Below are 15,664 nucleotides of genomic sequence, written 5' to 3'. Positions count from 1 at the left end.
GGATTTTTGCTCTGTGAGATTGAGTGATTTTGAGAATTTGGAATAGATTAGCTAAGTGCCCCTTGTTTATAGGAGTTCTATGAGGTAAGTGTCATTTTTTTCCACCTCTAAACAGCTCCCTTTTTTATCTTTTTACATTCACCTTTCATTCCATGGATACCTGAATTAAGGTCTCTACTTAGTCATATAACAGTATAGTTAAGGTTAGACACTATGTTCCCTTGATATTTTTTATTCTCTGTGTTTCTGGAAGCAACTTTTGTTTGTGCTCTTTCATTTTTCTGTATGAGCTTTTGCTTCCCTGGGTTTTGGCATGCTTGTAATAGCTAATAGCAATTAATTATTAATCCTTCTAATATGGTGGACAGAGGTTCCTTTGAGCTGCTTCCTAACTGGTCCCTCGAGCATTTCATTTGGATACTGGCATCCAGCAAAAGTTCTTGCACATCTTTGTCTGCACAGGTGAGCCTGGCACCTATCACAGGTAGATCATAGTGCCAGTTGGGGGAAATCAAGGCATACTGAAGAGAGGTTCTGGGGGATTTGGGATTACTATAAAGAGCTGTGGTCTCAGAGCACTTCTGGGAGCAAGTCCTGTCCGATGGCCTCTTTGCATCTCTCTCTACCTGCCCGGCCTTTCATGTTTTGTACTTTTATCTTGGATTTGGTCTTCCTTCTGAGTGATGGGCTCATTGTTGGGTATTGAGACTGTGGAAAGATGTTTCAGATCCCTTTCTCTTCAACTTTCAGGTTGTATCATTGCCTCCTTTCATGAACCCCGTGTTTTCTTTCTTTTTTCTTGGTAGAAGTTGGGACAATAAGTTTGTTAGAGTTTTGGGGGATAGGTTATACAGGATTTTAAAAAACTGTCTTGTGTTACCTCATTCTGTTTTCTTTTCCTTAGCAATTGAGCTTTTTATTGAGGCCTTAAAAAATGTCTGTAATTTGGATAAACATTTAAGTTTTACATTGGCTAATTGGAAGTGAACATTGTCAACAAATAATTTTCATCAGTAGAGTCAAATAATGCTGTCAGCCTTTGCTTTGTTGGGCTGGAAATAGATTGAACCCATTTACAAGAATTATTCCACACTAGTTTGTGTAAGGCAATCGTGTCAGCTACCTAAGGGAATACAAAAAATAATAAATGGGTTGTATCAGAATTATTCTTAAAATCAATATTGGCCAAAACCTGATGAACCAACCCAATCCTGTGAGATCTTCCACATGTCAGATGACCAGATTTCTCTTGGCTAATTCAAACAGGCTAAGATGTGCATCTTCTCTACCCTGGTCTCCCTCCTTTGCCACCTAAAGGTGGCTTTTTCCCTCTAAAAGAACAATGTCCTAAGTGACTTTGCTTGTTTTTTTTTTAATAATTTGTATTATTTTTTAATAATTAGAAGCAAGCACATTTTTTGTTTATCTGAACGTGGTACACTTGGAGATAGAAAAGTGTTCAGAGTTAAAAAATGGCTGGAGGGCTAAAAGAATTCCTGTTGCTCTTCCCACTTACCCTTGTGAAAAGCCAGCTCTGAGCTGGAGAGGGAATTTACCTATTGTGTGAGACCCTGACCCTGCGCATGTGCCTAAAGCAGGCACATAGTTTTTATGTGTGCCTGTTAGTTTGAATTTGTGATACTGATCTGCTTTTTGTCCCTGCTGACGGTTATTATATCTTAATGGGCGAAACACTACTCTAATGATCCTTGTGTATATAATTCTTGTAGTACAGAGCAGGCACCAGAGGACCACATAAAAATGTTTGCCTCAATTTCCCTGCAAAAAAGAAACCCAGAAACCAGACTTGACCAAGTAACAGATTTTTAAAGGTAAAGGACCCCAATAAAATTACCAGCTTTTCACAGCGTGTGTCTACTTCCTTTCGACATATTGTGAGGTGTAGGTGAAATATTCTAACTGAACTGACAGTGTGAGCGGGGACAACTAAGGAGGGAGGGAGATAAAAGTAAAACCCACCAGGAGTGATTGATATTGCAGTGGCAATGAGTTGTTGGGGTCTCCCTTTTGTGGATTTGACACTTCACCTTTCTGACACCATCTGCAGAAGTGTAGGAATAATGAGCCCTGTACTATGGAGCAAAAGCTAGGATTACTTTGAATTACTGTATCAAGGCTTTTAAGGCTTGCTTTAGAATTGTGTAGGTGAATATTTGTAGATTCTGTTTTTGGAATGAAAGATGTGAATTGTGTGCTGTGTGTAAAAGAGACAAGAGTGTATTTTTATAATGTAAAATGGAGAGAGCTATCTGATCATATGCAACTCTAAAAATATTTTAATCAAAGATTTCTTTCCACATTGTGATGATAATTAATTGGTTTATGTAATGGCTTATAAGTTTAATGGTAAGGACTTTAAAGAATGACTTAAATCAGAGAGCATTTATTGTTTCTCACATACATTCTCACAGTATTTTGGGATAGAATTGTCAGGTATAGATACTGGCCCCTTCGGGACCTAAAACTACATTCAATGAAAAGGAACTGCAATTATGTACATGTAAGACAATTCTCCCAGGAGTCTTAGGACTTATGAAGTTTTATTTTTTAGATCTATGCCATTATTCTAACCTTCCTTGGATACTGTGCAAGATAGAAACAATAGAAACAGTTTCATTTCCTTGAGCTCCTGGGCTCAACCAGGTGATCAATCACTTGATATTGCTGCTTCCACCTTTGAATTTTATTGTACTTTTTAAATTTTATTTTTAAGATCTGTATATGGAAGAGAAGAAACCTCAATGAAAACTTGGCCTTAATCCTAAATTAATCCCTTTGCTACTCTTTCCTTTACCAATTCCCTTTCCTCTATTGCCTCCTTCCTCCCCAGACCCTGGGAGGAAGAACACTCACATCTGCTCTTATGTTCCTCCACCTGCTTCTGTGGGTGAGGCACAGAGCTCTTCCCCTGATTTGAGCCTGAAAGCCCCTGAGCCATTTAGTGATATTCCTATAGCGTATTCCACAGTGTATCTCCTTTGCCTTGCCCTTCTGTCATCACTATTCAGGTTTTTGCTAGCTCTTGACCATAGCAATAGGTTCCAAGCGGATCTTCCCAAAAATCTGATTTTCCCTGAATAATATAACTGTTTAACGCACTTCCCAGCTCAAAAGTGCTCAAAAACTCTCTGAAGTATATCAAGTGCATTATAGACTCTTCATCATGTCTTTCAAAATTCTACAATTTCTTGTCTCAAACTATATTTGGAGGCTATCTCCCTAGTCCTTTTAATTTATTCTCTTGAAGCCAAAATTCCTGCCATTGCAAGAAGGTTCCATCAGCCTGTTTGTATCTCCTTCTTTCACATGGAATGTATTAAAGTCTTCCAGTGATGTTGATGGGCACTTACTGTAAATTTACAGATTGTCACTGCTTGAATGAGTGTGACTGAATTAATGATGATTAGCAATGGGTGTTTCAAGTGACTGCCTGAGGGAATCTACCAATTTACTCTTAACCTTTTCCCCCTAAGCTGATATTGCTATTTACAATATTTTTTGAAGGTTAGAATGATGGGAAAGATATTTTCCTTGATTCATTCTTTAATAAAGAGAAAATTTATTTATTAAACTAAAATATTTTTATTATACTATATTCAGGCAACCCGGGTATCCACACTGAATGTGTGAGTGGAGAATATGACTATGCAACTCTACTGACTAAGCCTAAAGTTTTGAACAGGAACACATCGAGAAGGAATAAACATCCTTAATTCAAATAAAAACCTCGCCCCATAATTTAATATTTTCATCTGTTAAAATCTTATCTACCTGCAAAGTCTCTGTGTTCTTTTTCTGTAAGACCTCATGTCCTCTTTATCAAGAAACTGTTTCTCACATCCACCTGAAAGACTCACCCTTTGGGGATCTTGGGGTACACGTCACACCCACCCATGTTTATTTTGTATCTATTGCACTTCAGTGGGAGTTGGAGTCACCCAGGTACTACGGTGGGATCTGTAGTCATCCAGGTGCATAAGGTAGCTTTCTCTGACTACAAGCTCTCACCATCTGGTGGAGGAAGGAGACTGTTACTGTGATACTGATTCTTAAAATCACTGTCTTCACCCTGTGTAAAATACGGGTGAGCTGCCATGGCAGAGGAAAAGATGGAGGAGTTAATGGTCTGAAGGTCAAGGGGTGTCCTTCCAGGGCAGCAAACCTTTGACCTCTAGGCCCTGGAAGATGAGGTGTGGAAAGGGAGAAAGGCAGGGCATGTTCAGGAATGGGGAGTTGCACAATGTGGCTGGGGCCTAAGGAGCGTGGAAATAGTAGAAGAGAAGATTGGAAATGCAGTTTGGGGTCAGGCCAAGGAGTTTGAACTTCACCAAGTATTTAAAGGAGTGACATCTAGGGTGTTTTAAACTTCAAATCTCATGTTTTAAAAAGTTAACTCTAGTGATACAATGAAAGATGGATTGGTAGGAAAGATGGATTCAAGATAAAAATTAAATTAACTTTTTCAGATCCAGAAATATCTTATATTTCCTTTAAGACCTTTGATACATCTGGGCTTTATAATTTAGATATATTTGTACCTATTCCTGTCCTATTAATAAATTGGGTCTTGTCTAAAGTTGGGTCTTGTCTGGGGTCTTAAAGGACCACTTCTATTTGAAACATCCAAGAATTATGGGAAGTTGGATTTTATATTATAAATATATAAATACTAGTAGTTGTAGTTTTCTTGTCTAAATCTTTCCAGATGATAAAGGAGATAAGGCATTTACTAACATTAAAACACATTAACAATGTGTATATTTGAAATCATAATAGTCACTCATGCCTTGCTCTATGTGCTATGCCAAGCATATATATGAGGTCACTTTGTATTTTCAGTAAGTTTACTATATGCATTTTACAAATATGCTGAAGTCCAGACAACTTAACATGACATGTCAGGAACAGCATCATGTAGTAAATTTTTCTCTGTTCATGAGTCTGGTTTTTTTTTTTTTTGATTGTTTGGGTTTTTTTGCATTGCTAGTTATCAAACACAGGGCCTCATGTGTGCTGAGCAAGCCCTATACCTCTGAGCTATATCCCCAGCCTGAGTCATCTCGGTCTTTCTTTGTACCTTAAATGTGTTCCTTCTTTAAAAATAGGAACTTGCTTTTGCTGTTACCTCTTCCTGGCAGGTTCTTTACCTAGATATTTACAAAACTGACTTCTGCAGTCTTTTGTGTTACTTACTGCAAGAAGCCTTCCTTTTGTACATCCTATGTAGTGTTGCACATTTTTCTAGTCCACTTTCTTTAAGGTATATTGTTATTGGAAATTATGTATTTACTTGTTTAGTGTCCGTCCCCAATCTTAGGATATCAATTTCATGAGATCAAGTACTTTGAATGGCTTATACACCTCTGAATTACATGTCAAAGCATTTGAGAGAGCAGTTTCTGGAACTTAGTGTACATTCAACAACTCTCAATGTGGAGGCTGGATGGGTGAATGGATGCATAAACATCTGCAGAGTCCAGGCTTATTTCTGGTCCCAATCTCTAGGTATTTTCATTTTGCTTCCTGGCACCCTGGAATATAATCCTTTGAACTATGTATCTGGGATCAAGGTGGATAAACTTTTTAAGATCAAGTACTTGCTCACTAAGGGAAAGAAAAGATCATTCTCATGAGACCATATTACTTAAATTAAGCATGTAGTTCATAATATCTGGGAAGTGTGATTAGTTTAGAAGCAAACACATTTCTGACAAATTATTTCTAGTATTTTACTTACCTTTTCTTATGTATTCTTACTGACTGAATTTTGTGGAATATTGGAAATGGCATAATTCTTGTCTTGTTTTTCTTTATTTTTTAAAAGCTCAGATATTTCAACAGGCCTATCTAATATATTAGTGAATTCAGTTGATCTCAACACACAAAATACCCAGTCCTAAGAGCATAAACTCTTTCTTTCCTCAAACTCCATTTTTCTTTTATGGTGTAATATTGGCCTTTTGGAAATATACTTTCCTTGGTCTTGGTGGAGTCTGAGATGACTGATTTTGTCACAAACACATCTTCTCCTCTCTTCTCACCATCCACATATCTAGGAGTAGCTTGCTGTTTAACAACTAAGTCATAGATAATAGCCTGTGAAAGAATCTTAAGTATATTTCTCAGTATTTTGTGAAGTAACATGATCTTAGCTCAGTTAATTAATTTTGTTAAAATTGTATGAAGGGGTTCATACAATTGTAAAATAATTCAAAGGCAACCTGCCCTTTACCTTGATCCCTACCTTCTCCAAAAACATGGTGTAATAGAAATGAACAGAATAATGGTTGACAAGCAAAATTTTAAGGCATTCTAAATATCACTGGTTGGTTTAATAAAATTAATTAGCCTGCCACGGAGAAAATTTACTAGCGTGCTGGTTAATTTCACAATGTAAAGTCAGGGAAGGGAGCTAGGGTTGAAGGAACAAACCTTATTAGTTTTGAATAATTATTTAAAGATGTGGGCCTGCCAATTTCAAACACTTTGATAGCCAAATCCATTAAGGTTTTAAAATCACCATGTCTGTATCCCTGCATATGCAGGAAGGAACCTCTCCAAATGAAATAATAAGCATATTAGTTAACTGCTAAATGATTCATTTAAGATACAAACAACAAGTAGAATCCCAATGAAACCATAGGACCTTACCTTAAAACTGGCTCAGGGGAGGTTTCTATAATCTTAATTTGCCATTGATGCAATTATTGCTCTTTCTTGTCTTTTTAATCCAAACAAGATGTTTGCAGTGGCTGTGGAAAGGTGCCTGAAATCACATGCCTGAATTCATTTAATTTGCCAACATTGTCTTTTTTCTCTCTCCCTTTATGGTAATGGGCAAGAGTCAGTTCTGGTGCATTAGGTGCTAAATCTCTTCAATTACCAGCCGGGAAGAAAGATTTAAAATTGTGCTTCAAACCTACAAACTGATTTAGTTTTAAAGCACAAACACTTCTCCTGTGGAGCCTAAATTAAACTACAGAAAGGACGAAAAGCCTGAGGAATCAAACAAGGCAGGGCGAGGGATAGGAACCATTTTTGGTTTTTTTCATTTGAGCCCCCTGGTGATAAAGGAAGGGGGGCAGAAACAAGTTGAAAGATGCAACCCGTGTAAGAAAGAACAATATTATGTTGCTTGGAAGCTGGGCATGGAGTGAATATTGGTATTGAGATCAAATAAATTTCTTACCTTTTTCTTTTTCTCTTTTTGGCAGCCATTTTTAACGTGGATGACTCTGTGGTTGACCTGGAGACCCTAGCAGCCTTATATGAAAACGTGAGTGTCAAAGATAGACAAAGCTGGAATTTTCATATTTTCTTTCAACGCTGAAAATCTCTGAGCCATTCATGTTCTTTGGTCATAAGTACTTTGACCTAGCATGGAAGAGTTTAATAATGGCATAGGGATGCAAGCTTGAGTGGGAGCAGACACGAAAGGAACGGAACTCCCACTGTGGGATCTGGGTTGGTAGACCTCACTGCACTTTGCAAAGCAGAAAGGTTCAAGGTGGAGACCACATATGTGCCCTGGAATCCACCATATTGCTTGATAGCAGAGTGAGGGCAGGGAGGCTGACCACATGATGTAGGCATACACCCAAGTCTTCCTTTGAGGAATAGGACTGCTAATACCTGCTTGGATGATTACCTAGTCCACACAGGCTGATGGCAGTGAATGTGGGGATCAGTTCAGTATGCTGAGGAGGATGTGTCTTGGATTGAGAGTCAGACAGTCTAGGTTTGAGGTACACCTCTACCAGTGCTTGCTGAGTAACTTTCTACCAATTATTTAAGTGGCCAGTTACTGTTTGATCATCGGTAGAAGAGATTGTAGGTAGGATTCTACCTGAATTTTTTGGGGGGGGACCAAGTAAGAATTTAATATATATAGAAATACAATGTTTCTTGAAAGTAAAACAGCACTATACACACATTAGTTCTTTCAATTTGAGTTATATGCGGAAATAACCAGCAGAATGTGCAGGAAAGATGATATTGGAGAGTCAGAATCCCCATGATTTTGAATTGATGCAATTATTGCTCTTTCTTTTCTTTTTAATCTAAACAAGATGTTTACTGACAGAATGCAAAAACAAACAAACAAACAAAAAAAGACATATAAATTGAATGAGATTCTCTTAAGTAATGGTATTTCCCAGGGAGCTGCCTGAGACTCCAAGGTATGTTGTGAACACTCAGCTCAAAAGATGATTCATTTTAATATTTATGTCCTCTGGGACCTTAAATCTCTTAAAGAAAATTTCCATAGTTTAATATTATAGGCCTGGTGGGATTGCCAATTCCCTGCTCATTTCACATCCTTTGTATACATCAGAAGCTATTTAGTATAACCTGGTGGGAAGTTCTCATGCTTTTTGTCAATAAAACTTTCATTAATAAACCCAAAGGCACACAAATACCAGACCATGGGGAATTAATCCTGCATTTCTTGGGTACCTGGAGGTCAACATGTTATAGTAGAAGGAAGGATTTCAAATCAGAAGCCTTTTACTGCTACCTTAAAGTGAGCCTCAGTGGAATACCTGTGAAATGAGGATACCTTAATTGATGTTAAAGAACTTTGTCAAAAGCAAGGTACCTTCCAAAAGCTTTTTGTTGTTACTCTGGGCTCAGGACTTTGCACATGGATGGTACTTGTTAGCACACAATAGAGGCAAGCCATACACAACTGAAATAGTTGGATAAATGGAGAAAGTGTGTGATTAAATATAGAAAAAAAGTTGTAGACACAGTACTTATGAAATTCAGAAAAAGGGATGCTGACTTCACATAATGGAGTGGAAAGCCTCTGGAAGTTAGAGCTGTTCCAAGAGGATATAAGCAAATATGAAGGACGACTTGCCCTTTATCTACTTATAGGGAATCGAAGGTAGCAAACTAATGTCCTGATTTCTGTTTCAGGCTGAGTGTACTGGTTATGACAGTTTGCATTTGCCAGTGATTCTGAATGTTAACATCCATCAAAATCACCTGGAGGGTTTACTGGACTTTGGAGTTTCTTATGTTTGGGGTGGTGGTGCCAACAATTTGGATTTCTAACAGTGGACAACAGCAGCATCAACATCAACAAAACCTTAAAGGATTCATGCCTTCTTCCTTCCTCAGTTACCATTTTGGTTAAAATGTTTCATCTAAAAAGAAATGAAAAGTTTCTAGACCAAGAAAGGGGAGTCTTGTGGGAGAAGGGGCTTGATACATACAGAATCCAGGAGCTAATGCTGATACTGCAGGTCTGGGGACCACACTTTGAAACCTGTTGCTGTAGATGGATTTCTCATTACTCATTTAGTTTTGTTTTGTTTTCTGTTTCACTACAGAGAGGCCAAGAAGATGAATTGGTTAAAATAAGAAAATACTACGAGACATCCAAAGAAGAAGAATTAAAGCTGCTGGACAAACCTGAACAGTAAGGACACTAAAACAGTTTTCTGTTAGTACAAAAGATAAACTGTAGTTTCTCACTCCTTGCCTCCCCATTCTGAATAATCAAGTCTAAATTGTGCAGAGAGCTGAGTTACAACACCGTCCTTCCTGTGACCTATTGCGTACAGCAGAGTGACCCGGCTGCCGGGAAGAGCAGCACTGAGCTTTGTGCTGCTGGATGCAGTGTATTTCACACCATGCTCCCACCCCACATGACTCCCCTTGCTTGGTCTAGCAACTTTTTAATTCCTTCTAGACTAAACATTTTAGCCAAAAGGGTAACTGAGGAAGGAAGAAGGAATTACTTCATTTAAGATTTTGCCAATAGAGTGAAAAGGATATTGGAGTCCCAGAATTCAAATTGATTTTCTTAAATGTCATATTCGGTAAATATAACTTTAATGTTCCAGATTTCCCCCAAACTTCTCCACTTGTTCTGCCCAAAATTCAATGCTACTTTCCCATCCTCATTCTCTGTGGGCTTATTCTTCACTCACTTTAGGTGCTTCTCTGTACTTTGGGATGCCATTCCAAATTCTTTGAAACCCAGAACTCTGGTGCATAACTGAGTTCTTGGCTGGGCTCTTCATGTCTGCAAGCCATAGACTGGTTCCTGGGGTCCTGCAGCCTATGGGCCCAAACACCCTTTCAGGGGCCTTAGACCTGATTTTGAGTGGACAGGGGCCATCATGCCTGTTGTTATCTTGAATGTTTCATGTCCAATTCAGGCTAGCCCTCTCAACCTAGAAGCAAGGCAAGTACAGAAAGCAAACCAGAAAGGGAATAATCCAATTTAAAAGCAGAAAGGAAATGGAGTTATCAGATTTAGCACAGAACCACAGACATCCAAGTTTCTGTGGCTTCTGCTGAAGCCTCCCTGCCTTGTTCTTGGGTCCCCTAGGATATTCCACTCCCAGTGAATACCTGGACATTCTAGGCCCATTAAAAATACCTCTAACAAGTAGGTTTGTGGGTAGGGAAAGATGCCTAGGTTTGTTCAGTTACTGACAACCTTCTTGATGTTTTAAGAACCTTGGATTAGTTCTTCTCACATGGAGTTTTTGACAATACCCCTTACTCTAAAACTAGTTCACAAAGCCTAAGGATACTACAAATTGGCTCAAATAGGATTCCACTGCCCTTCTGCTCCACTGACCAGAGCCACCCTCCTTACCAGCTCCCGCCCCAGCTGATTCTGTGGCTCATTCCCAAGTCATGTTTCATCATATGTTATATAAATGAATTCCTATTAAGGTGCTGATGACTGAAAGCGAAGTGACTGATAATGGAAATGGAGGGGTGGCATTTGGGAACCATAGGGCTTATCAACAATTTGGGGTAGGGTTAGTTACGCCAAGTTGTGTAGTGGAACTCAGTTCTAACCCTGGAGTTGGCAAACTTTCCAGTGACGGACCAGATAGTAAGTATTTTAGGCTTTGTGGATCAAGGAATCTGTCACAGCTACTCAAGTCAGCCATTGTAGTACAGAAGCAACCACAGACAATACATATGCAGAAGACATGCCCCCCCCCCAAAATTTTACTCAGGTATTTTAGTCAGCTTTTTCGCTGCTTTGACCAAAGGACATGACAAGGGTGAAATGACATGACAAGGACAATTTTAGAGGAGGAAAAGTTTGTTTTGTGGCTCACGGCTTCGGAGGGCTCAGTCCATAGGTGGCTGACTCCATTCCTTAGGGCTCAAGGTGAGTCAGAATATCATGGCAGAAGGGTGTGGTGGAAGAAAGCAGGTCAGGATGTGGCCACCACTAAGCAGAAAGAGGAGTTCTGCTCAATAAGGATAAAATATAAACCCCAAAGGCAGGCCCCCAGAGACCCACCTCTTCCAGCTACACTCTTCCTGCCTATAGTTACCACCCAGCTAATTCTTATCAGAGAATTAATGTCCTGATTAGGTTAAACTTTTTATAACCAGATCATTTTATCTGTAAGCTTTCTTTCATTGTCTCACACAGGAGCTTTTGAGGAATCTTAATCTCTAAACTATAACGCTGGAAATACTGAAATTTGAATTTCATATCACTTTTATGTGCCATAAAATGTTATGCTTCTTTTGATTCTTTTTTCAACCATTTAAAAGTATGAAAACCATTCTTAGTTCATGAGCCATAGCAAAGTACATGGCAAATTGGCTTTCACCCATGGTCTGAAATTTGCTGACCCCTCACCCACTCAGCAAAACCTGCTCAAGCTATGGGGATGGTGATGGGTGAAATGAGCAATTGAGGAGAGGCTTTGTGTTTCGGCCACAGGAGAATTTCCCTTTTTCTTTTGTGCTTCTGCTTTTTAACTTTACTTCTCCAGACTAATTGCCAGGATGTAGAATAATGGTGGCAGGTAATTAGCAAACAACTAATTATTCCTGTTTTTTTTTTTTTTTTTTCTGTTGATTTGATGATCTAGGTAGAAGAGCAGTTATCTATCTAGCTATAGTACTGGGGATTAAAACCATAGGCCCGCTACATTGAAACATGCCCACAAAACTCTTTTTTTTTTTAATTGTATTTTTATTTTAAGACAGGGTCTTGCTTAGCTGCTGAGGCTGGCCTCAAACTTATCCTCCTGTGTCAGCCTCCCAATTCACTAAAATTACAGGCATGCACCACAGCACCCAGCTAGAAAAACAATTTTAAAGTTTATGAATGGTTATTGTGCTGACTTCCTGGACACTCACAGTTATTACTGACAGCAAAGAGGACCATCAGGTTGTGTTGGTGAAAAAATGTGCTTGGGTTCAGGTGGTGGAGGGTGAGGCATGGAGAGGTGGGGGCCCTGGGACCTGAGTGAATTTAGCCTTTGTTCTAGACCTCCTGCACCATCTAGCATTTATTTCATTTATGCCAGAGGCTGATTCTCTGGCAACTTAGTTACCATTAACTCCAAGAGAGTGGACTATAAGCATGTTTTACATACTGGAAAATATGAATCATTTATAGTTAGCATTACAGTTTCCTAAGGATACTGTGGTGCCCAGTCCTATAAATCATAGCACGACAGGGCTGGTCTCATCACTCACCTCATCAACTCCCCTACACCCAAGTGCCAGATTTGGAAAGTCATTTCCCACAGAGGTGTCCTCTGCATGGGACCTGGCTGTCTGAGAGCCACTCCCTCTACAGATGGCCCTTGACTCCCTTTGTATTCTCCACTGAGATGGTGATGCTGAGGCGAATCTCCCTGGGAAATGGCTAGGCCTGATCCACCTACCCTGGTCTTGAATGAGGATGCCATTTATATCTGTTGGGATGCTTCACTGGGGTCCACCGCTATCTTAGACCTCTGCAAACTGGGATCTGTTAGTGTTGTCCTCCCTAGAAGGACCCAGGTTACAGTTTGGAATCACACTGTGTATATAGCCCTATGTGCACATGCACTTCAGATAATACCATTCAGAGATTTAAGGAATGATGATAAACCACATTATTTTCTTTAAAATAAAGGGCCATAAAGTATCATTTCCACTGCCAGCTGACTTGCTGTGGTGGATGTGTAACCCACAGGCACGAGGCACAGAGCTTCTCTTCCTTATATAGACTGAAGTTGCAGTCCTTCCTGGGAAACTAAGCCTGCTTTTGTGGCTTCTTCAGGCTTCTCTATTATGGAACCTAAATACAAAGTTAGACTATCTCAAAAGTCATTCAGTCAAATGAATATTTGTAAGTACCAAGGCCCAGTGTTCAAGGTATAGGCTCTGCCTGGAAATACATCAAAGGTTATTATCCCTGCATCTGTGGGTATAGTATAAAACACAGTTGGGGAAATAAGATATTTATCAGGTAATTACTTTCAATAGCCTATTCTTCTGGTATTTTGTAAGATAAATGCAAAAGGAATTCTGGTTCTTTCCCTCAAGAATTTACATGGCTATTTTTGAACAGAAAATGACATGTCAAAACCCAAACTCACAAGGCATCCTGGACACTTGTCAACATCCCTTGGGAGTAGTTGGGTCTTGCTGTGTTAAGACTGTCCCATCTTTTACAACTCTGCAGGCCATCTTATCTTTCCTCTTGGAAGATTATAGCAGTGGTCTCATAGGTCTTCCAGCTTCAAATCTGCTGTCATCTCCACTCTGCTGGGCTGTTGCCATGGTTTTTGTCTAGAACAAAATCTAGAAGTATCGCTTCTCTGTTTAATACCCTTCATTCATTCATAAAAAAAATTAACTCCTTAATTTAGAATATAAAACCCATGTTAGCATCTGACTTTTGCTCATCTTCCCTGTAGAATGCATTCAACCTGACAGCTCCTCTCACACACAAGCATCACAGGGCTCCAGGAAACCCAGCCAACAACACCCTCCAGGGCTCTGACTCATATCAGTACCCCATGATGGCTTCCCATCATCCAGAGCACTTGACACTCCACAGTAATCACTGATTTACTTCTCAGAGTGTCAAGAAAGAATTGTGTGTAAGTTAAATCCTGTTCCCAGGTCTTAGCATGGTGCCTAACACCTTGTAAATTCTATCACACATGCTTCAAGGACTGGCTGACTGTTCTCAGGGCTGATGCTCTAGTGCTTATTTTCAGTGATAAGGTTCTAGCCAAAAGTAATGTAAAATCCCTCAACTTCCCACCCACCTCCAACTCTGTGTATGCATTCTAGACTTCACCATACAGAAAACTATGAAACTTTAGGAATCTTTGAGAGCCTTCATAGTTCCAGCCCTAATCCCTGTCAGGTTTAGTCCTGGAGATGCTCTAAATTCTATTTTTCTCTTTCTTGAGTAATATAAGTTAATGAGCCTATGGTCTCTTGTCTTCTGTTTGTCCTGAAGGTCCTCTTTGAGCCCGTTAATAAGTCATTGCCTGCTTTTTATTTCTATCCTTGTGGGTGAGCTGAGGTGTTGATGTGTGTGTTCTCTTGTGGTCGCTGTAACTACTTCACTGCTGTGTTCATTTTAAGTATGACATGTACATATTGTGAGGATCTTCTGGGTCCTGCTCGGGGAATGATGTGTCATGGCACATTTGGTGGTGGTGGGGAGAGGGGGTCAGGTAGAAATGAAGGGAAGTTTCTTTAGAGAGCTTTCAGCATCTACATAAATTTCCCCAAGACTCATCCCAGGACCAAATGCTGCTAGTCATGAGCTTTTTATTTCTCATATATTTGTGAAAACCAGGGATAACCTTGGTGGTAGTCATGATAAATGAATCATTTGTTTAATTCAATGTTGTATTTATGAAGAAACAGTTTACATACAGTGTAATTTTTTTCATCTTGTCCCAATGCAGAATTCTTGAGTTTCTACTTTTATATTATATCATCTAATTTTCATAATAATCACGTATAGAACTTAAAAACAAAGCTGTGTTTTCTTTTGGGTATCTTCCTTGCTTCATCTCAGTACCATTTAACAAAGGGAGAGACCATGACCTGATAATTAGAAATTTCTGAATAGGTACAGAATATAAGCCAAGAAAACTCTTTTTGGGTATAGAAAGAGGGAGGCTCCAACTTTGCTCCTCTATAAAACCATTCTTGGTGAGAGATTGCAAAATTTCAAGGTAATGATGTTATGAGTTGACCAAGACTTTCAGAAATATCAGTTAGTCATCATTTTGATTCCAAAATGAAATTAATGTCAGTTAGTGGATTCTCTCCCTTTCTGAATTCATATCCAGCTGTTTCTACCCTTTTCAGTTTATACCCTTTCCTCTGGTGGTTGGCCTGGAGAATATGTAGCTCTTCCAACTTAATTTTGCAAAGGACACCAGTGCCCAGCTGCTCAGACAGTGAGCTACTGTGTGTAGGTCAGTACTCACCTTTAGCTTTTAAGATCTGTCTTGCCATATTTTAAAAGAAACTTAAAATTGTCTACTTCATGAGTATCTGCTTTGTTCCAACTACTGAGCTAGGAAATGTGTCTTTGTGGGTAAATTGATATGAAAAATAAACACATATATGGAGAATTAGATAATTATAGACTTATGTAATTGAGCAAAAATAATAGCGATCTCACTTTTTAAGTCATTTAACCATAGATATTTGCCTCAAGTCTTCCCTTTGCTTAGACTGCAAAAATATACCTTTAGAGAATGCTGCACTACATTACAAAGAAGTTTATTGTGTAATCTTTTTTTTTAAGAACTAAAGACTAGAGCTTTCCATTTGGGTTTAATTTGGTTCTGGTAGCAGGATATAGATAACTTGTTCAGTACACATGCATAACCTT

At 39.1% G+C, this 15,664-nt stretch overlaps 1 protein-coding gene across 4 annotated transcripts in view; it reads left to right on the top strand.

Annotated features, from left to right (window-relative positions):
- Positions 1-15,664, top strand: part of FMN1 (formin 1) — a gene marked incomplete at its 5' end in the record, with an annotated part of 399,390 nt that overhangs the window by 255,068 nt on the left and 128,658 nt on the right. For all 4 annotated transcript variants that reach the window (XM_081291956.1, XM_081291955.1, XM_081291954.1 and 1 more), the window contains 2 exons: positions 7,236-7,297; positions 9,360-9,448. In XM_081291956.1, coding sequence (XP_081148082.1) covers positions 7,236-7,297; positions 9,360-9,448 — 151 coding nt within the window. The remainder of the gene's footprint in view (positions 1-7,235; positions 7,298-9,359; positions 9,449-15,664) is intronic.

The sequence above is a fragment of the Spermophilus citellus genome (assembly GCF_964194105.1).
Source record: "Spermophilus citellus genome assembly, chromosome: 4".
In the NCBI taxonomy this organism is placed as follows: domain Eukaryota; kingdom Metazoa; phylum Chordata; class Mammalia; order Rodentia; family Sciuridae; genus Spermophilus; species Spermophilus citellus.
Note: the sequence above shows the minus strand (reverse complement) of the source record. Positions and strands in the feature narration are given on the sequence as shown.